This window comes from Hypomesus nipponensis, chromosome 23 (assembly GCF_054491055.1).
Source record: "Hypomesus nipponensis isolate SF chromosome 23, ASM5449105v1, whole genome shotgun sequence".
NCBI lineage: Eukaryota > Metazoa > Chordata > Actinopteri > Osmeriformes > Osmeridae > Hypomesus > Hypomesus nipponensis.
In genome coordinates, this window is record NC_140383.1 from 8,071,999 (window position 1) to 8,093,645 (window position 21,647).

Below are 21,647 nucleotides of genomic sequence, written 5' to 3' on the forward strand. Positions count from 1 at the left end.
GTCCCTGTACTTACTGTAAGTCGCTCTGGATAAGAGCGTCTGCTAAATGACTAAATGTAAAAGGTAAAAGACATGACATCACACCACCCCCGAGGGAGTCGCTCACAGTGAACAGCCATGCAGGACCTTTCAGAGTTACAAAGAGAGTAATTGCCCCTTGTGTACGAACACACCAAGAGTTCAACAAGCCTGGCCTAAAAGGCACGTACGGGAACCGGACAGGAGAACGCTGTGTGGGAGAGCAGCGGGCTGCCTGCTCCGCTGCTGCGCCTCGTCACGTCAGCTGTGGAGGACAACCCTGATGCAGCCCACAGTGCCATCTAGTGTCAGGCCTGACCAAGCACAGCCACAACCACAGCGTTGCCGCATTCATACGGTATTATTCAGTTTATACACGTTTACCACGCACAGTCCGGCAGAGAGAGCTCAGACTCTCCTGAATTAATCAACTGATAGAGTTGGGGAACAGGAAAAGAAATGTGCTACAGTATGTTGACCTTGTTCTTCTCTCCTCTGTCATGATAGAGGATCTCTACTGGAAGAAGGGCTGTCGTCCTTTCAGATAGATGTGCTGCTCACCTTTCATAGGGCCAGACACGCTATCTGTCTCTCTCTCATTTCTCCTCGTGTCTGGGCCGCAACAAAGAATGTCTCGTTAGTCTCCGATTTTTTGGCTGTCCGAAGTCCTTTACTGTGAGACGTAGGAGAAACTCTGTTTTTAGTCATCGCAAAATTTGCTTGAAATCCAATGAGTTTCTTTTCGTTTTTTTGCCCTTCGCCATCGATGATTCCTTCTTTTCCTGGTGAAAAATATTCATTTCCTAACTGTCTACATCTTCCTACCTTCCCCTCCTTCTCTCTCTCTTTCTACAACTTGTCTGTCATCTTTCTGCCCGCGGGGACTGCAGAAGCTCGATCGATAGATGCAGGCATCTCTATACAGACAGAAGTAGCCTGTGCCCCCATCACAGGTACAGCGGGAGGAACACATGACATATCCTAATGGTGACAAAGTCTTAATGAGCCAAGTCTAGACCTCTGAGTCATTCTCTATCGATTCACCGTACTCATCGTTGTGTTGAAGGGACATATAAACTCTGTTGTTTTGTGCTGTGTTGTATTGTGTTGAGCTGCGTGAAATTGTATTGTCGTATTGTGCTGTGTTGTTTTAGTATTGTGTCCTTCCTATTTCATCTGCAATCCTTTGTTGTTTATTGACAATATGTCTTTGGTAGTATTGTTGTGAAGTCCTTATCCTCAGTGGTGAATTGTAGCTTCCCAGTCTATGTAAACACTAGCTTCTGGAGAGCAACCAGCCGTCTGAATACCTTGCTCTGCCTTTTCTTCAACACTCTTATCATGTCAGGGTAATGGATACAAGAATAACTCCCACCTCCCTCGCCTCCATTCTCTCTCCCCCTCCCTCCCATCTCTCTCACTCTCCATTTCTTTATCTCTGCCTGCCTGTCTGGCTCTCCCACTCTCTCTCTCTCGCTCTCTATCTCTCTCTCTCTCTCTCTCTCTCTCTCTCTCTCTCTCTCTCTCTCTCTCTCTCTCTCTCTCTCTCTCTCTCTCTCTCTCTCCTCCACCAGGAATGAATGGAAAGAGCATCCTGACAGCCATGGGTAGACACACACCAGAACACTCCACAGTGATGGCCGCATGCGCTGGGGCTGCCACCTCCCCCTGCTCCTCCCGGTCCTCTTCCCAGCGCTCTGGGACTGGGGGCCACACCCCCCGGGGGCCACACTGTTCCCCCTGCATTCAAGCCAAACCCTCTGAAGGCTCCAGCAATGCCCTGAGCCCCAACCCAGTCCCAGCCAAGTCGCCGGCCTCTCCCCGCCTCTCCCCAGGTGCAAGCAATCGATGCGCTCTTCTCTTTATATACTGTATGTCTGACAGCTAGTCAATAACTGTTAAGCAGTTGTGATTTACCAGAGTGATTTTCCGAGTAGAGTAATAATGGTGTCACGATGACCCACCCTGGAGGGCCATGATGACTCATGAATTCTTGATTGTGTCTGACCACAGAGAGGAACAGAGTGGAAAAGCGTCGGAGCCCGTCGCCTCAAAAGGGGACCCCTCTGCCGTCCCCCCAGGTGGTCTTTCTGAAGGACATCGTGTGTTATCTGTCTCTACTGGAGAGGGGTACACCCGAGGACAAGCTGGAGTGTGAGTCATAGAGCCTTTGGCCGATCGTCATCAACTATCGTCGTGAAAGAGGTTTTCCCGTAAATGATGTTGTTGAGCTTTAAACACCGTCCAAAGGGACACTCCTCATTGGCTGAGGTGACAGGTTGACATCAGTGTCAGACTACTGCTCCCCTGGGCCCTAGCTTCTATATATTGGGCCCGGTTAGCCACAGGGAGGGATTTGACATCCTTAAGCTCTGGTATGACCAATCAACTTCAACATTGGGAGCTGTATCCGCACTCAACACTGACAACACTAATCTCCACTAACTGCCTCAGACTTCCCACCAACGCGGAGGTGTCACGCTCTAATACTTCCTGCCCTGCTCTCCTGGGGGGATCCAGGGGAAGCTTGCAGTGCAGACGAGGCCTAATTAGGAGCTGAGTCATGGGGTCTTTTCTCTCTCGTTTACCTCCAGTCATGTTCAGGCTGTACGACACAGATGGCAATGGTGTATTGGACAGCTCGGTAAGTTTCTCTCTCTTTCTATTTCTCTCTGTCTCTGTTTCTGTGCATCTCTCTGTCTCTCTCTCTCTTTCTCACCTGTACCCTACTATAGGCCAATATGATAACATACATGTATCCATCTTTCAACAGTCGTTCGGTATAGGTTATCCATAGGAAGGTTAAGTAGGTAAGAAAAGAGATGACCAAATGACAAGGATGATAACAACGTGACAAAGAACCTTCATGGCCCCACAGAGTCCCTCTCTCATTCTCTCTCTCTCTCTCTCTCTCTCTCTCTCTTTCTCTCTCTCTCATTCTCTCTCTCTCTACAACTCTTTCAAGGCACAGTTACGACATATTCAGTCCACCCCTTTTAGATGTAGCATGTCAACATATGCCATCATCCTCTATGTGTGTTGTTGGTTAGCAGCAAAGCAGCCATACCATGTGTCAGCAGGGACAGGGCAGCTAATCACTCCTGCTTGCTCTGAGCTGACAGACCGCAGGTCTCTAAGAATAGAACTGTGGAGTGCCCCGTCACACAATGTGTGTTTAGATGAGGTCAATGTTATGAAGGAGTCTGCCTCTTGTATCTAATCGCAACTCCGTGGCAGGATGCTCTTTAAACAGAGTGAGAATGGTGCACAGCAAGGTGTTCTGTAAACTGTATACACAAAGGTGTTGAGGCGCTCCTTTCTCTCGTGTCGAGCAATGACGATAAAGTCACGCGATGGTGAGGGCATGTGTTCACTGGCCAGGGGCGGAGTGGTGGGGTTGTCCTTTCTCCGGAGGTGCTCTGATCTCTCTCTGTCTTCACAGGAACTAGACCGCATCATCAATCAGATGGTCCACGTAGCCGAGTACTTGGAGTGGGACTCAACAGAGCTCAGACCAGTAAGGAGGTTCCCTGTGTGTGTGTTTCCCCCCTAGCACTCATACCTGAGTACACCCACCGTGTAGAACTGTAACACTTTAGATCACAGTGACCATCCTAATTCCTCAACGTGTCAGTGGTGGCGCGGGCAACATTTTGAACGCCTAAAGTCGGACACGCATTCCGTAGGTCGCTGTTCCTATTTCATGTGCTGCCTTCAGAGGAACGAGGAATCATCCCAGTGTTCAATTGTGACAAAATGGAAGACGCTAAAAATGTTGCCTGCACAGTTCTGAGCTCTGTGTGTGTGTGCGTGCGTGTGTGTGTGTGTGTGTGTGTGTGCGTCCGCACCCTAGATCCTGAAGGAGATGATGGAAGAGATCGACTATGACAGAGACGGCACTGTAACTCTGGAGGAGTGGATCAGGGGAGGCCTGACAACCATCCCTTTATTAGTGCTGTTGGGCATGGAGACGGTCAGTGTTGTGTGTGTCGTGTGGGGAGACACGGAAGGAGGACCTCCGTCATGATCTCTCCTCACCCCGTAGCCTTTGCTGTCTCTCTGTCTTTGTAGAATGTACAGGAGGATGGGCAGCATGTGTGGAGACTGAAGCACTTCAACAAACCAGCCTACTGTAACTACTGCCATACCATGCTGCTGGGAGTTCGCAAACAGGGCCTCTGTTGTTCCAGTGAGTTGTTGTGTGTATGTGTGTGTGTCTGTCTTTATGTCTCTCTGTGTGTCTCTGTCCATAAATCCTCGGTTGAGTCATGCATGCATACTTTACATGACATTGGACTCATACAGCGGACGCTTTTATCAGAAGCGACGTAGAATAGCGCCAAAGGAAGCACAGCAGAACATCAAGGATTGGGAAGTGTAGAGTTCTGTTGGTGTTTGGAAAGTCAGAGCCACTGAAGGGGGTTTGTATTTACCAGGCACGGTGCAGAGCAGCCACATTTCACAAGGCACGGTGAACAATCCTCATTTCTCGACGACTGCTTCTGTGTTTCAGTATGCAAGTACACAGTCCACGAGCGCTGTGTGTCCAAAGACATTGCTGCTTGTGTCAGCACCTACGCCAAGTCCCGCAGACATACCAACGTGAGTTACGTCACATTCAATTCGCCGCGCCTTTTTTCTTTCAGGTCTCTCATTCCATAAACATTTGACCTGTTGATACACTAGCGTGTTGCTAAGCGACCTCCTCTTGCTTGTCATCTGTCGTCACTGAGCAACCCACTGTCCTGTGTCTTTGAAACTATGACTCATGCAGGGCTGCGGATGGTGTGTGTAGTGTCACTATATTTACCCTGTGATTTAATTAGACTATTCTGGAACCATCTCACTGACTCACCTTGCTCTGCCAGGTCAGATCAAGAGCTTACTAAAAGGTTCCTTCAGGTGAAAAGGAATTATGCTGTTTGAAACCGAAGCCATACCCACAGTTAAAACACACAGAAACTGAAGATATTCAATCTATCTTGTCCCATCGTCATCTCTGTCTTTAAGTACTCCTCCCTCCCTCCCTCCCTCCCTCCCTCCCTCCCTCCCTCCCTCCCTCCCTCCCTCCCTCCCTCCCTCCCTCCCTCCCTCCCTCCCTCCCTCCCTCCCTCCCTCCCTCCCTCCCTCCCTCCCTCCCTCCCTCCCTCCCTCCCTCCCTCCCTCCCTCCCTCCCTCCCTCCCTCCCTCCCTCCCTCCCTCCCTCCCTCCCTCCCTCCCTCCCTCCCTCCCTCCAGGCTATGCAGCATGTGTGGATGGAGGGGAACTCTCCCACCAAGTGTGATCGTTGTCACAGAAGCATCAAGTGTTACCAAGGTCTGACAGGCCTTCACTGTGTATGGTGTCAGATAACTGTGAGTTCCCACTGCACACGCTCCGACGCACTTCTGGGTGGGACTGAAACATCCAAGGCTACTGATGTCAATGGTCAACGAATATAGATTACAATAATAGTTAGCTTTAGTCATGTTTGTATTTTATTTTCTCACTGGTGTCAATTACAAATATACCTCAAGCATTGGCAAGCTTTTGATGTCAATTGCAAATGTAGTTCAGACTCCAACGCTGTTGGATCATAGGTGAACTTGATAATATTGGTCTCAGTATCTGCAATAAAACCAAAGATTCACTCCATTAGTGTCAAATATGAACACAATCAAACACTCATTACTTTAAGACTGTAAGAAGTGTAATTCATCTCTGTAATTTGACCTGGGTCCACCAACAGTATCACTGCTGCAAACACCATGTATCCACTAGATGGCGCAATTGGTCTGTATGTGTCACCTTCGAAGTTCACAGTTTGCAGAGTATCTTCTGTTTATCTTGAATTACACAACAAAAACCATCCAATCAGCCACTCCTTGTACCAGAGGAGATAGTGACAAGTTGAAATGTTTTACGGCAAAAATGGTTCAGTTGATACATCAGCCACTATGACAGGTTGTCCTTAACTGTCCCCCTCGCCCCTGTTCTTTCCACCACTACCCACCCTCAAACCAATCCATTTCCTGCTCCAGGTCCACAACAAGTGTGCATCTAACGTGAAACCAGAGTGTGATGGAGGAGCCCTCAGGGACCATACCCTCCTCCCGTCCTACATCTGTCCTGTGGTCCTGGTGAGCTGTCACACTCTGGACCACTCCCGCACATTCGGAAAACTTTGATGTCCTGAGAGAATGTGACTCAGCATGTTTTTCTTGACTCTGTATTTCTGTCTTACTGTATTTTTGTCTGACTGTGTGTGTGTGTGTGTGTGTGTGTGTGTGTGTGTGTGTCTGTCTGTCTGTCTGTCTGTCTGTCTGTCTGTCTGTCTGTGTGTCTGTCTGACTGTGTCTGTCTGTCTGACTGTGTCTGTCTGTCTGTGTGTCTGTCTGACTGTGTGTCTGTCTGTATGTCTGTAGGACCGGCATTCTGTGGTGAAGCGGGGGGATGGTGAGTCTCCACCATGCACCAGCCCTGACGACTCCAGTCAAAGCTTTAAATTCACCGGAGATGGACAAGCGCTGCAGGTAAGCGAAATCAAGCGCAGAGCAGAACTTTTTTTTTATACACATTTTTTTGCAGAACATTTAACTCTCAATCCCTGGCCTTTGTTTCTGTTGGATATTTGTGGTTGTTATTTTAAGATGATTTCAATTCCTCCCTTACAAAAGTTCCATTTTGACCAGCAGATTGTCATTGGTGTGTCTCATTCTCCTGTGTGTCTTGTCCTGGTCCAGATCACCCCTCTCCCAGGTACACACCCTCTGCTGGTGCTGGTCAACCCAAAGAGCGGAGGGAGACAAGGGGAACGGTACGTCACCTTCCAGTTCCTGTCAGGAGAGGGTGAACTCTCCTCTTTCATACTTGTGTTACCATCTTACTTATCCCTGTAACTCACTGTGGATCCAATACGCTTGACAGTGGACATCACAATGTGAACTTTGCATGCATTTACATCACTGCGTCACAGTTCGTCTATGTGCCGCACTGCTAGCACATGGATACTGTGGAAATGTAGTCTATAAGTATTCGAATCCCAAAGGAAGTCTCTTGAACTGTATATTGTCTGTGGTTTGAAAAGAGATCCATTTAGAGTGACTCTCTGGCTGTAAATGAATGTGTTGACTGTTTCACATCTCCTCCCACCACACAGACCTTCTCCACAGGCGGTCACTGCTCGCAGTCATCTCCATAGCAACACTGTGAAATGCCATTACAAGGAAAATAATTCTGTGTTATTAGACCTTCCAGCACAAAAAACATATATTTTACTCTTAAGTACACAAAAGATTGTTCTATTTCTGTAGCTTTGATGTGCATGAAGAGATGAATGGCTTGGCGTTGAGTCACTTGGATACTTGACCCAGTAATAGAGTTCTGTTGTACTTTATTGTAAGAGAAGATTGCCTACTACAATTTTGTATGTTTCCTACGATCTATTAGTCGTCTATTGGTGGTTATTGTAGTCCAAATGTTTCCTGCGTGACACGTCTGTCAGCGCTTTTCTGTCTGTCGTTTCCTACTTCTCTTTATCTGTGTCCTTTCTAACAAACGCAGTGTGGGTATCGGAAGCTAACCCAATTACCTGTGCTGTGCCCGCATGAAGGACATTGTCGAGGCTTCAATGGATATTTGATGCAACGCTCACTTGTCAAGGTTACAGGAAACTGCCTTGTTCATGTGTTTGCTACTACACTGCCATTTTGATGCACAGGGGCAATATTTTCATGCAGCCTCCTGTCAGTGCTTCTACAGCAAATTGTTTGCTCTATCGAAATGGTGGAGTGTCTGTGTCAGAGCTTATTCTAGAGTGTTCTCAAATGGGTAAACAGTGCTGTCTCGCTGCCAACTTAATTAATCTATCTTTCTCTAACTTTCAATACCAATCACTCCCCCCCAGCAGCTCTGTCACAACCTCTGTGTGTGTGTGTTCTGTAGGGTGTTGAGGAAGTTCCAGTACTTGCTGAACCCCCGGCAGGTGTACAGTCTGGACTGCGGCGGGCCCATGGTGGGGTGAGTCAACAACACCTCAGAGAAACTGACAGAATCGTTCTTCTCACATAATACAACTGTACACACCTGAAGTAGAACTTCAGTGACATTCCGCAGGGTTGGTTAATGGTCTGGTTCCTTCTAGGGTAGTAGAACATTCATGAAAGAACACATAAACCTGCGAAAACTTGTTCTGCAGGAGCTGCAGTTTAACTGCTGGCAGTCATCCACCTCCAGACAGCCTCTGGCTGTACTAAATTAAAGTCCACTGCTGTAGAAGTCAATATGTCTTCAACTCAATGTGGATGTAGCCACTGTGTTCTGTGTAAAGCACACATACACATACAAACACCAAACCCACAGAACGGCGGACGAGGACAACGTGTCCATTCTTCTTTTGGTTGTGCAATCGAACGCTCTTTGTAAAACGTCTGACCTCTTTGCTACACCCGCCTGCCCAACCTCTCCCAGCCCCCACCACCCCCACCCCCACCCCCATTACCACCACACAAACACACATAACACCCTCCCTCCCTTCCCCAAGTTCTGCTGTCACGACCAGCGCAGCTCTTTCTGTCTCAAGGACAGGCTAGTCAGACTTTGTGACGCACACATCTCTCAAGGGAGACCACTGGGAGATAATACACAGGTTGTCAGGGTAGCTTAGGGGTTAATTAGTCCATTATTACTGCATACTAGTTGTGTACTAGTGTACTAGTTGTGTAATTGGTAGTGATAGCAGCAGTGAGTGAGTGTCATAATGTGTCTGTAACAGAAGCAAAGCAGGGCACAGTCAGTGGTTGACTACAACACTAACTAAAGTACTGAAGCGTATTTGTTAGGGGTGGGGGGAAAATTGATTCGCATTTGAATCGCGATTCAGTCTTCTAATGATTCATATCGATTCACAAAAATCGAATTGATTTTTAATCAAATCGTGACCCCAAGAATCGATTCGATTTTGCCGTCATTTAGTGTGGGTTTTCAGTAAGAGAGGGTTGTATGCATAATAAAAGAGGTTACCACATGAGAAGGAGGATGGCAATGTAAGAGAGAACCGTCGTGGCCCCCACATTGAAACCTCTCTCTCCTTCTCCGTCTCTGCTCCGGTTTTCAAAGCATAATCTCTCATTACAAGAGCAATGACACATGTAAATCCTGATACATAACTGAGTCTGGAGATCTGTGAGAGAGGGCAGATGGCTGTTCTTATGCGTGCTTGCTTTGCACAAACACACACACACAAACACACACACACACACACACACACATACACGCTTTCACTCCAGCACCATTTCTGTGGGCTCCATAGCAACGGGCTGAACAGCCTCCACAGGCTCCTAGCTGAGCGGCAGAATCTGAGTGATTTGTTTTGAGAAAGCAATCAGAGTTTTTTTTTAAGATTTAAAATGACCCCTGTATGGATATTTCTTGTATATGTGTACGGTGTGGCCCATGGTTTCTTAAGGGAATCCTTATTTACGTAATACTACATTGTTGAAGCATAGACATATAAAACTGTGTCTTACAATGTAAGGCTCAATGCATTGAGGTTAACGCATATCAATATTTAATGTTGATGTGCCTCTGTTTTGTTAAATGTGATGCACTTCGTGCTTTATGGATGTCCCCTGTGGGTGGGAATGACTGTGCGTCAGCAGGTTAGGCTGCAGTTCATCTGAATATCCAATAGGGGATGCTGTCTGTCTCTGCCTCGTTCAATCCACTCAAATGATCATAAAACAAGAAAGAAAACACTTTTATCATGATTGAAACAATTAGTACTTGAGGTGTGCTGAAGGCAGACGTCTTTTATGGGACAGATGAAAGCCTATATGGATACTTCTGTCCTGACCCACATTACAGGTGCCTTTGAAGGTCACAGTCTTTGGAAGAAGGCAACAAGAATCATTTTGAATAGCTGACATTGCGACTTGAGGCTACGCAAACTTGAAAATAAATACATCTTGTTAAATTGTCAGGAGAACCAACATGTTCACCATTTCCTGCTGCATGCAGTACAATTCCATTCAGATGCCATGACAAAAAATAATCTTCCCCTAGGCTCAACTTCTTCCATGATGTCCCAGACTTCCGGGTGCTGGCTTGTGGAGGTGATGGTACAGTTGGCTGGATCCTTGACTGCATCGGTACAGAAACTACTGTATAGTCATTTACCTGTGTAGTTAGAACAACACCATTGGATCCAGACTGCCCTTGCATATCATGACCATATGGTCATGTGTGGTGGTCACACTACATCTTCTGAATGTAACAGCACCTTGCTTCTCCCTGTGCAGACAAAGCCAACTTTGCCCGGCATCCTCCCGTGGCCATTCTGCCCCTGGGCACAGGGAACGACCTGGCACGCTGCCTGCGTTGGGGCGGAGGTGAGAGGGAGCACTGGGCCGTGTGTGTGTGCGCGCGTGTGTGTGTGTGTATAGCTACAGAATAGGAATACATGAAGTATACTGTACACCAGTGGTTCTATATTTTGGGTATACACATTCCAGTCTTTGGATCTCAAATGCTCCACAGCAGTGGAGATAGAGACTTTGCAGAATATGTACAGTATTTCATGTTGTTGTTATTTGTCATTTTGAATTCTCCTGTGAAGCATTTTAAGTGCTTTCTAAAAAGAAACCAATTTGATGTGATTAATATACAAAACAGAGAGTGGTTATGTAACCCTGGCCATACGCTAAGTGTATTTATTTGGCCCAGTAGTTGCCCAGACTTCTTGGGGGTTGTTGGGGGCCGAAAGAGCGCTTCCACAGGCTCATGTGTGATGTGGAGAAATAAACACAGCTCTCCCAGGAGCTCTGGAACAGACACCGTGTTTCACACCAAATGTTTCAGTTCTCGGAAAGTCGTTAAGAAACCCCCAGATGGATTCTCTGAATCTGCCTTGACTGATGCGCAGCGTATAGGGCGTAGATGAGGTATGACAAGTGTGAACGATCTGTTGGTGGAAACATGCTCTTATTCCTCCTAAACAAAATCATGGGAATTGCGTTGGTCCTTTACATTTGCCTTGGAGATGAGAAATTCAGGGAAAGTGAGGGCTGGAAGATGTAAGTGTTATAGGGGTGTGTGTGTGGGGGGGGGGGGGGGGGGAGTACAGTGCAAGTGCAAACCCACATTCGGTGTCATAGTCCAAGTGTGACTGACCTCATTAGAGACTCACACCTTCACCAAAGTGTTGTGACACCCCATGCTGCAGTAACACCCCAGTCTGTGACACCGGCTCTCGTGGTCCCCAGTAAAAGGCAGTTTAGATCAGCCTCCATAGTACCCTCTGGCCCATCACTATCCATGAGCTGCTGCTATCCCATGGTAGAAGCACCAGTGGAATGACTGCTATACTGTAGTGTTCTCCCAGACCATTCTGCATGGCAGTTCTAGCATACGTTCACATTCATGGGGCTTTCTAGAGACAAGAGGCTGTTGGGACAGATGTGCTTTTGACTAAAAGAACATCTTTTTCATGTTTTTTTCATGTTTTTCTGATCCTGTTTTCGCTTCAGGGTCTCTAGGCATCGGACCTTCATATCGTTTTTACAAATGCCGTTTGAGAGGTAGTTTACTTTAGAGTATGAGTCTGAGCTTGTTGTGAGTGGCTGCAGGTGCCTATTGACTGTCAATCCCTGTGTCAGCATTTGACAAGCAATGTCTCTGGTTTAAATAAGTAGGCTAAACCTCCAACTGTGTGTGTGTTTGTGTGTCTACTCTGTGTGTCCCAGGTTATGAAGGAGGCAACCTGCTGAAGTTCTTGAGGGACATTGAGCACAGCACAGAGATGGTGCTGGACCGCTGGACCATCGACATTATCCCAGATGACAAGGAAGAGAAGGGCGATCCCGTCCCTTACAGCATCGTCAACAACTACTTTTCTATCGGCGTGGTAAGGAAACTCACACTATTTGCACATAGATCGACAACAAGGAGTCCCAGGTCTGAAAGCTAATAGTTTCCTGCAGGATTATCCAGCTACCTAGCCCAGTAGGAGTTAAACAATTAGCTGAATTGTCAGTGGATTTTCAGCCCTCTTGGGCAGGTTAATTACTGTGTTTCCCTTTTTAATAGCAGGAGGAAAAAAAGAACACAGCCAGGTCTCAGTTGCTTAGCAACCCTTCATCTCGCCTTGTCCCACTGGTGAAACGAGTATAACCGTGGGCGCAGAGGTATCCTAGGCAAGACTATCCTCTGATGCTGTCTGCATGTCTGTCATCGCAGACAGGCACCCCTTATTATTGGATGATAAAGGTTGCTTCGGGGTGGGGTTACTAAGCAACCACTGCAGTCCTTTCCCGTATGTGAAACTTAATTTGTGAAGGCAAAGTCATATTTACTGTCATCTTGTCCCAGCTGGTCAGATTGGTGGGATCGAGTGACGAGGACTTACTATGTGCTCTCTCTCTTATTGCTGAAGCTGGAGGTCCTTTTTCATTAGGGATGAGATCATTTTCACGCTTACTGCAGTTTGGTATGAATAGGACATTTATCTTTGTTTCTCAGCCATCACATACAGGCGCACATGAAAACATAAACACCATTTTGCTATTTTCCAGCAAAGGTGGGTCCCTCTCTCTACTGTATGTAGTTTCATGCGTTGGCCTACTAAGCAACATTATGAAAGGCCTAAATATAAACCCACATGTGGGTCCATAAGTAGAAGGAGTGGGTTGAGTGTGAAAGAACATATTGAGTCTGTTGTAAAGACAGGTAGTGTGAGAGGGAGAGAGGGAGAGGAGGTTTGGCACGGAGAACTCGTACCACGGTACTGTTATACAACCCAGCCTCCTACCAGCGTCACAGCACACACCTGAACATAGGCACCCTGCCCAAAACTCAGGACATCTAGTTCTGTACATGGGAACACAAAAAAACACGCATTCTTAAAATGTTTGCCACACCGTATGCCAGGCTGCTGTGAATGACAAAAGGGTTAAAGAGGGAGGTCAGGGTGCTGGGGGCGTTCGACGTCCTCGCTTCACAGAGGCACAAAACCACATCCGGTGTTCGTGCATCACCCACACACAAAAGCAGAGCAAAAACTTTTAGGCGCGTTGCTCGGTGAACGTAAAGAGGTTTTTGGCACAATACTGTTTCATCATGGATGCAACAGTGGCAGAGTATACTCCGGTTGACCTTTCACAGACAATGGTGCTTTCTTCGCTGTGCCAGAGTAGGATGCGTGGCAGGGGGTGGCAGGGAGAACAATTGTGGCTCTGTGAGCACTTTGCGTGTGGGCAGACTGAGTGCCACTGCCAAAGTGGCTGATGGATGGATGAATGGATAGATGGATGCTTAGATAGATGGATGCTTAGATAGATGGATGCTTAGATAGATGGACTCCATTGGTCACAGATGACTACAGCTGGAGAATTGCTCGTGCAGGTTATACTACAGTTTTCCGGTCGAGTAGAGGACTCTGCTTGGCTTCATACAGCATGGCGACATCTCCTGTAATACCCTACCTGACCATTGCCCCCGGTGAGGGTAAGCTCCATGGGTTAAAGAGGGTGCTTGTTTTCATTTTGAGACTCTCTGGTCTTTACAGACTCGACTGTGTCTTTACTGGAGACTCTACTCCGTCTGTTCTATAGACTCTCCTGTGTGTCCAGGGTTCTGTCAGTCCTCTGAGCTCATATTGCAAAGTCTTCAGCGACAGATCGCCATGCCACCAGGAGCTGGGGACAGATGGCCGCCTATCGGGGGCGCCAATGACACCTGAGCAAACAAGCACCGTGACTCACCATGGTGATGTAATCATTAGCGACCCTGAATTGGGTTCAATAACCATATTGGGCAGCACTTCCTGTCGCCACAGACCATGTCAGGGTCAGGTTGCTATGGCATTGGTGCTGGCAAGGCCAGTTCTGAAAGCTCGACAGTCATCTGTTTTTCATCTCGCTGACTTAATTGTGGATGACATGGCATGCTGGAGGCTGGGCAGAGAGCCCTTTGTCACAGATCATGATGCTTGTTGTGATATTGCTGTTTGCTACGATAGAAAATGGAGTCTTGCTTTTAGGCGTCCTTACACGATAACTCATTGTTTTTAAAACCCTTTTTCATGGAGCCATGGAACCATGTTCAGAAACCTTTTCACATGGAACCTTGTGAATGAGTAGTTTACCGTCGTGTGTTCCAGCATCCACGCCAAGCTGCAGCTCTCGCTCCGTAAAGCGCTGACCGTGGTAGGAAGAGGGGTCTGAGAGCCGTGGTGACACCTCGGGTTTCAACACCCATGTTAAGCTACAGCACCTCCCTCTGAAACCTCAGAGTGGCCTGAGCCCCAGGCAGAGACGCGTGTGCTCCCAGCCCTTAACGTGGATCATCCTGACCCTCACCCTGGAAAGAATCCGTGTGAGGAATCAGAGCGAGGGAAGTCGCACCATGTCAGCAGCCATTAAAGATGCCCCCCTCGTCCCACTGGAGGAAGCCGATCTCCTCGGAGCGTGAGGGGGCCTGAAACAGGAGGACCTGCTCTGCCATCAACGAGGTGTTAGTGTCCGGCGTGGCACTCTGCCTGTCATGCAGGAGACGCAAGTGCTGTCTTGGCTCATCTGGGCTGTCTGTCAAGAGAGCGGCCAGACTCTTTGTGCGTGTGACGAGTGTGCCATCATCATTTTGTTCACATTTGATGTTTTGTGTGTGCTGCTAGACATGCCGGATGCTTCTACACGCCAGGCGGTGGCACTGCGAAGAACCCTTTCCAAGGGGCCAGGGTTCAAAACTGGGGTGGATGTCCTGCTCCACTTGACTCCTCGTGGCCTGTGCACACAGCATGGTGTGTTAGGGCTAGTTCAGAGGACGGGCAGGCCAGGCCACTGGGAGGGGGAAGATGATTAGAGTGTGTCTGTGTGTATGAGAGAGAGAACGAGAGAGAGAGAGACAGAGAGAGAAAGAGGGACCGAGAGTGAGAGAGAAAGAGGGAAAGAGAGAGAGAGATAGGGAGAGGGAGAGAGAGAGAGAGAGAGAGAGAGAGAGAGAGAGAGAGAGAGAGAGAGAGAGAGAGAGAGAGAGAGAGAGAGAGAGAGAGAGAGAGAAAGAGAGAGAGAGAGAAAGAGAGACAGAGATGGAGAGAGAGTGGAGTAGTTTCTGGCTCTCACTGAAGGTCAGGGGAAGTATCAGTGACAGGAAGTCAGTGGCTGCCAGGTTCGGACCAGGTTACCACAGTAATGAATGACCGTGCTGAGTGACACCTGGCTGGCCTTAAAGGTAGAAGGAAAGCAGCCCCTGAATCCTCCTTCTGCCAGTCCCCTGAGTCTACCCACACACACACACACACACACACTTTGTACATTTCAGTAGGTTATAAACACACACTTAAACATGACCCATATGGACTCTGTAACCGTGTGCAGTGTGGAGGCAGCTTACACTTTTACTAGACACACTCATATGCTCCCAAGGAAACGGTCTCCAGTGAGTCACGTTAGCACCTGCTACCTACAACTCTGACAGGAACACAGATGGACACCACACTGCCTCAGAGGCTGGCTTGCTGTGAAGTCCCTGTATGGGCATGCAGAGCAACACCTACACTTCTCTTAAAGACACATTTCTACTCATATTTCTACTCCTGTGCCTATTCAGGTGATGCATTGTAAATTCTAGTACTGTACACTGGAACTGCACAATCAGCATGTCTACAATGCATTATTATGCTGAGTGGTCAGACATGACATTTAACCCATTGAAGAACTTTTTGGTTAAAGTATTCCACTAACGTTACTCATTGAGGTTGAAACATAGCCTACTGTATGCCACCAGCGTAACCACTCTGTGGCTAAACATGCCCTTCCCAAAAGGACACCGCAAACTGAATGTCCCCCCTGTCAACTGAGGAGCTGGGCCTGAGGTGACATTTTACAGAAAAGGATTTGTTTATTTGTTCCTCAACCATCACAAAACCCAAGCAGCATATGCACACATACACACACATACAGCCCTTTGCCCCGGCATGTGTTAAACTTCAAACGGCAAGATCAAAACAACCTTTATCAAAAAGGCAACGGTGTAAGATGGCAAATGTCACATATTCCTAATGTCAGCATTTGTTCGTTGTTCAGTGTTATTTGCAAGAGAGCGGCACTGGACACAACAACAATATCCCAGAGAGAGGTTTTTTTGAACGTCTGTCTCCTTTTCTGCCCCTAGATATGGTCCTTCAATGTAACGGAGGTTGTGAGTCTCTCACAACGCTCTCTTTTCACACAGGGCAATGACAATGACAAATAAACAAACACCCCTCCTCACGAGTCCAGTTCCCTCCACAGTAGGGAAACGGTTCAGTGACACAGCTGGTGCTGTGATAAGGGGACTGATGAGGGATGTGTTACTGTATTTGTGTTTAACGGAGAGTTTGGTTCAGTCCATGGTGGTTCCATACACACCATATTAGTTGCTGTTGGTGTCGCTTGCAGATGTCTGATATCCCCTCCTCTGCCAAGGTTCCAGTCTGTCTCATATTCCCTGGCCAGCTGAACAGGCAGGTGCAGGGCTATTTTTAAGAGCCAGGAGATGCTGATGCTGTGGGTCTCACATTGGGTTTGGTTGAGGAGGATGTGCTGAAGGGGGGGCGGGCCCTGGAAACGTCAAGCTCCAATGGGCAGCGAGAGGATGAAAGAGAGGAAGCGTGTCATTCGGCTTGTCCGCCCGTCCGATCCATCCTGCTAAACCTTCCAGTCGGCTCTCTGGCACCATCGAAAACACCTGGCCAGGCGGGCAGGGAGCCAGCCAGGTGGAGCACCGGGGGCAAGTCTGTTCTGGTCGACTCCTGTTTCCATCAGAACCAGATCCAGTTTAGAGCCCACACCCTGCTAGGGCCTGTCTGGGAGGGAGCAGGGATGCAGAGCAGTGAGTGGTAAAACAGAGCATTCTCTTGATGACAACACAATGCAGAAAACACTGTGTAATTCACCTACAGTACATGGAGGTGTAAGCCCACATTTAAACTAACTGTGCTAACTGCACAGTTTTATGTTGATGTAGGTGTAAATGTAGGTTTAAAGATACATTTGGCCCAGTCATCTGTAACATCATTTATTCATTTTGTGCCTACTTTCATCTAAAGTAATGTCGAAGCGAGGATCTCCTGATCCACAGTGGACTGCTCGACCACTGAGCTGTAACCTTCTTGTAGCTGTCTGCCCAGCTGTCCCCCACAGTGGGGGTGTAGGACCCAGGTCTCCCAGCACATTCTCATCCCTGCTCGTCATGTTTTAGCACTTGGCCTGAATCGCCGTTGTCACTATAACAACGCTGGCGGCAGCCTTTCTGCATACTGTATTGGCGTGGATGGTTGGGATTAGAGTAAGGGTTTGAGTTGTGATTAGGAACAGGGTTGATGCAACCTTATGTGTCAAAAAACTAGGCTTATGGTCCGGTTTTGTCCAATACTGATGCTGTGGGCGACCTCGGACAGTGGTGCCAAGAGGTCAACCCAAGAAGTAACATACAGCATAACGCCGTGTGACAGACACCAGGCCTGCCCTCCGGTCACAGTGCCTGAGAATCAACATCTCCTTACATGGGGTCACCCAGAGGACACCCCATTTGACTGATTATATTCATCCTAATGTATCAAACAAATATCCAACATCCAATATGTTGCCAATAAGCATATCTATGCACCAAGTACATTGGACAGCAGTGGACAGACAGTTTGATACCCTATATCTGCAGGCTGTGGTATCTAGTTGATGCTTTTGTGTGTGTCGTAAGGGTTAATCTGCTGACTTAAAGGTCACCTCCCTAAGTGGGTTCATTGTGAGGGTGGCCTGTTTGACTAATGACATCCACCCCTGGCCCAGAGGTTAGGGGTCAAACACAGGGGCGACTTTGACATGTGCCCGGGTGACTAACAACTCCTGACACGACAGCTCCAGGCCATGCATGCACTCCATGGGGATCAATCCCCAGGGACGACCCCTGTCCCGGTTCTACTGACCTCTCCTGTCTTTTCTACCTTCCTTCTTCCTGCTCTCTAACAAGGAAGTTGACAGATCTCAATGAAAATCAAGAACGTAGTGTAGTGAGTTTAGGATAAGGTAAGGTCAGGTATACTTTATTGTCCCACAGGGAAACTTGTCTTCAAACCACTGCATCACACAACATACTTGTCAACAAAGTCACGCAAGTACATAGATCATACACACAAACATGCAAAACGTGCTTAAATTCACGTGTCGAGTGTGATACATTAGTTATGTGAGAAATAAAAGGTATTAAAAACTAAAGAAGTTTAAACGATTAAAAACAAAATCAAATCAAGCCAGCGTTTATTGAAATAATGAACAAAATAAAAACCAAATGATAATCAAACCTAGTAATAAGTGATGTGAATTCCAATCTCCAAATCCCATGTCGGTAGTACTTGTGCTTGTTGCTATTTAATATAAGGAAGATGAAATAAATAAAAAATATTGTTTCTAGATTTGTGTTGGATCATTCAGAGGAGAGCATGATCTGAGCTGCCTGATTGGCTCTCTTGATCTTCCTTCACATTGGGCTTCTACGATCAGGCAGGAACAGGACGCGAGGACCTAATTGTTGCCTTCCAAGTGACATTACTCTTTATTTCCCCCACAGGACGCCTCCATCGCCCATCGCTTCCACCTGATGAGAGAAAAGCACCCAGAGAAGTTCAACAGCAGGTTAGAGAATTAAGGAGTTGTATTCCTTGTCTCTGTGTGTCAGTGTGTCTCTGTGTGTCTCTGTGTGTCAGTGTGTCTCTCAGTCATTCCGGAACACTCTTTTTTCATCGAGAGTTTAGGAGTTTCAGATTAATTCATCTGAGGGTTCTCAAGGCCTGGCCAGGCCGATTAAACTCTTGTCAACATCAGTACAGCACAATAGAGGCTTCACAAAATGGAGGAGGGGACTAAAAGCTTAAAAGCTTTTAACTCATTGTCATGCAATGGCTTCATCTGAATGTGAGTGGATTGAGGAAGCTTCAGTCTCCTTTTTTTAAAACAAAAACAATGAAGGGAGGCAAAAAGTTGAATTAAACCTTTCTTCAACCACGGACAAAACAGTATAATTAGTCTGGCAGGATACATGGGCAGCATGGTGACCTATGTGAGGGTATAACCTTGAAGAAGCATGTTTGAGAAAAGAAAAAACAAGCATTTTCTCTCAGGGCAGATTGGGGGACTGCTCCTGGCCCCAGAAGTGTTTTATGATGCATCGTAACAGTCAAACCCTTTGATGTACAACATCCCAGTGTGTGTGTCAGCCACACGACTGCTCTATAGTCCTCATTGAAGCTACCATTGAGATGTACTGTAAAAGAGACACACACAATACAGCAATTAAAAACATCGTATTGCTTACTGCTGTGTCTTTTGGAGGAGTAATCACTGCCTGTGTGGCCTGGCCTGTTTGATGGTGGTCCCTGAAGTCTGTCCCTGTATGTGTGGGAGTGCGTTTGAAAACGGGTTCTTGAAAAGGATCGTCTTGATGCCTGAGTGGAGAGCTACACTCCTAACCTGTGTTCTGTTACAATAGTGCTGCCAGTGATCCTGCATGCCAGCTTGCTCAGATCCAATCTTCCTCTGCCCTGTGGGGTGTCCAACACAACAGGAAGTGTGTGAGAGTGTGTGTGTGTGTGCGAGCTATGTAAAGTAGGCCAAACCTGAACCTTTTTCACGTTGACTAGGGAATCTGCTGTATTTTTGTTTGTTTGTTGTGCCTCTCAGTGTAGAAGGTTTAAAGTAAACTTGTTTAAGGGGGCAAACACAGTGAGTCATCCTGGTTTGTCTCTGGCTGCATGTGGCTAATGTTACAACATGGCTGCTCCTGCCATTGTATATCAGCGGAGCTAATGAGACATGTAAGCCTCCTCACATGAAAGTAGAGGTGGGGGAGGGGAGATGGAAGGAAGCTTGTTTACAGTTTGAAATTTCATAATTAATGCTCAAGACTTCAGCCACAGGCCTAGATTTCCGTTCCACAGACACAGGGGATATACAAGGGTTTGAAGGAACCGTCTCTTAGAAACGGCAGTGTGTGTAAAGGGTCAAGTTTGTGAACAAGCTTTATTTTTATTTTTTTAATCAAATTCTGTCCACATAAATAAACACAAAATAATAAAAATTCATGGCAGGTCATACTATGTGTACAGTATTGTTGAAGACTTACATAGGGCTTTGCATGGTAACAAAATGTGTCTTTCTGTGCGCTAAATGAATTTGTCAGGGTTGCATAGACATGGATTCTGTTGATCCCTGCGTTTGGCTGTTGTCACTGAGGTACATCCTCTGGACTATGAGTATAAAAACTGTCTCATCTGGCTGTCATCCAACAGACAGACAACTCTATAGCATGGGCCAGGGATGTTTGGCACAGCACAGTAAATTCACTGCAAAATAGGACTTCCTGAGCAAATGGACCATTCATTATAAAATGTTGATTGTTTCTTGGACTACTTATCCCTCAATTATGTATTTATTTATCATGCAATTTGTTTGAAATAATGTGAAACAGTGCCCCTTCTATCAAAAGGGTCTATGATAAAACAATTTCTGGTTCTTGCTTGTTTTCTCTCCCCCTCTTCTTTTCTTTCAGCATGTTCAGTACACACCCTCCTTCAGCCCCTTGATGTGAGAGCAGGGTGGACATGTTCATCTTGAAACCTCATTCAGAAGTTGCATCACCAGTAGCACAGTAGCAAATGGAACTAGATAGCCTAAACACTGGTGTGTTATGTGTGTGTGTGTGTGTGTGTGTGTGCTTGCTTGGATGTGTGTGTGCGTGTGTTGCTGCTCCTGGGAGGGGGAGGGGAGAGGAGGATGTCTTGGATTAGGAAGTGTTGGATTGCTTCTGTGGGTAAAGAAAAAAATCCTCTGGCCCTTTTGTTGGTGTGATTTTAATGACAATAGAGGGTCTTGGTTAAGGCCACTGGACCGTAGGATTCCTATCACAACAGTGAAGATAAGAGCTGGGCAGGACTGTGAGGGTGCATACCACTGGGAGTGAAACAGTAGGGTAACTCCTGACTTTGTGTTGTTACAAACACTCTCAGTACACCAGGGCCGTCATGCCTATGGTGTGAGAACAGGATGGGTTTGGGTTTAGCTCAGTGCTAGAGTATTTGACTGCAGCTCAAGAGGTCACAGATTCAAATCCCTCCCTTTTGGATAAAAGTGTCTGATAAACGAATACATTATTGGAAGTCATAACTGAAGAACCCCGGCCCTCACAACTGGTCTGACAAAGAAATTCCCTCATTGCCTAATGTAATGGATCGCTGAAGCAAATTGTATAACTGATAGGTTCAGTTAGTTTGGAATATAGTTCCGTGGACACTAGTAGTATAGACTGTGTGTATAGGGACCGCAGGGATTTCTGCTGCAAGTCATTGTCAATATGTATTATCTTTAAGCTAATCAGGGCATGGATAGGTTATTGTCCTATAGATTGATCAGGTTTAATCAATCTAATGTGGGTGAAGAGAAGGGCTGGGGCTGGGGCCCCATCTGTCTCAATGCATCAATCTCTGTTTGAGGACAGTCTCCTTTTGGCCCTGTGTAGCTAATGATGAGATCAGAATCAGACGCATGGAATACAGAACGGGTTTGAATCGGACCTCTCCGTGTTTGCCTTTGTGTGTCAAGTTGTGTATGTGTGTGCACGTGTGA

General features: G+C 47.0%; 1 protein-coding gene across 1 annotated transcript in view; it reads left to right on the forward strand.

The window, feature by feature from the left end:
• Window positions 1-21,647, forward strand: part of dgkg (diacylglycerol kinase, gamma) — a 50,798-nt gene that overhangs the window by 12,766 nt on the left and 16,385 nt on the right. Inside the window, exons 5-20 of the mRNA XM_084689310.1 lie at window positions 1,593-1,853; window positions 2,032-2,172; window positions 2,613-2,662; window positions 3,461-3,535; window positions 3,872-3,991; window positions 4,090-4,207; window positions 4,532-4,620; window positions 5,256-5,372; window positions 6,039-6,137; window positions 6,423-6,530; window positions 6,741-6,814; window positions 7,942-8,016; window positions 10,060-10,145; window positions 10,296-10,385; window positions 11,739-11,899; window positions 18,598-18,662. Of these exons, the coding sequence (XP_084545436.1) occupies window positions 1,593-1,853; window positions 2,032-2,172; window positions 2,613-2,662; window positions 3,461-3,535; window positions 3,872-3,991; window positions 4,090-4,207; window positions 4,532-4,620; window positions 5,256-5,372; window positions 6,039-6,137; window positions 6,423-6,530; window positions 6,741-6,814; window positions 7,942-8,016; window positions 10,060-10,145; window positions 10,296-10,385; window positions 11,739-11,899; window positions 18,598-18,662 (1,729 nt within the window). The remainder of the gene's footprint in view (window positions 1-1,592; window positions 1,854-2,031; window positions 2,173-2,612; window positions 2,663-3,460; window positions 3,536-3,871; window positions 3,992-4,089; window positions 4,208-4,531; window positions 4,621-5,255; window positions 5,373-6,038; window positions 6,138-6,422; window positions 6,531-6,740; window positions 6,815-7,941; window positions 8,017-10,059; window positions 10,146-10,295; window positions 10,386-11,738; window positions 11,900-18,597; window positions 18,663-21,647) is intronic.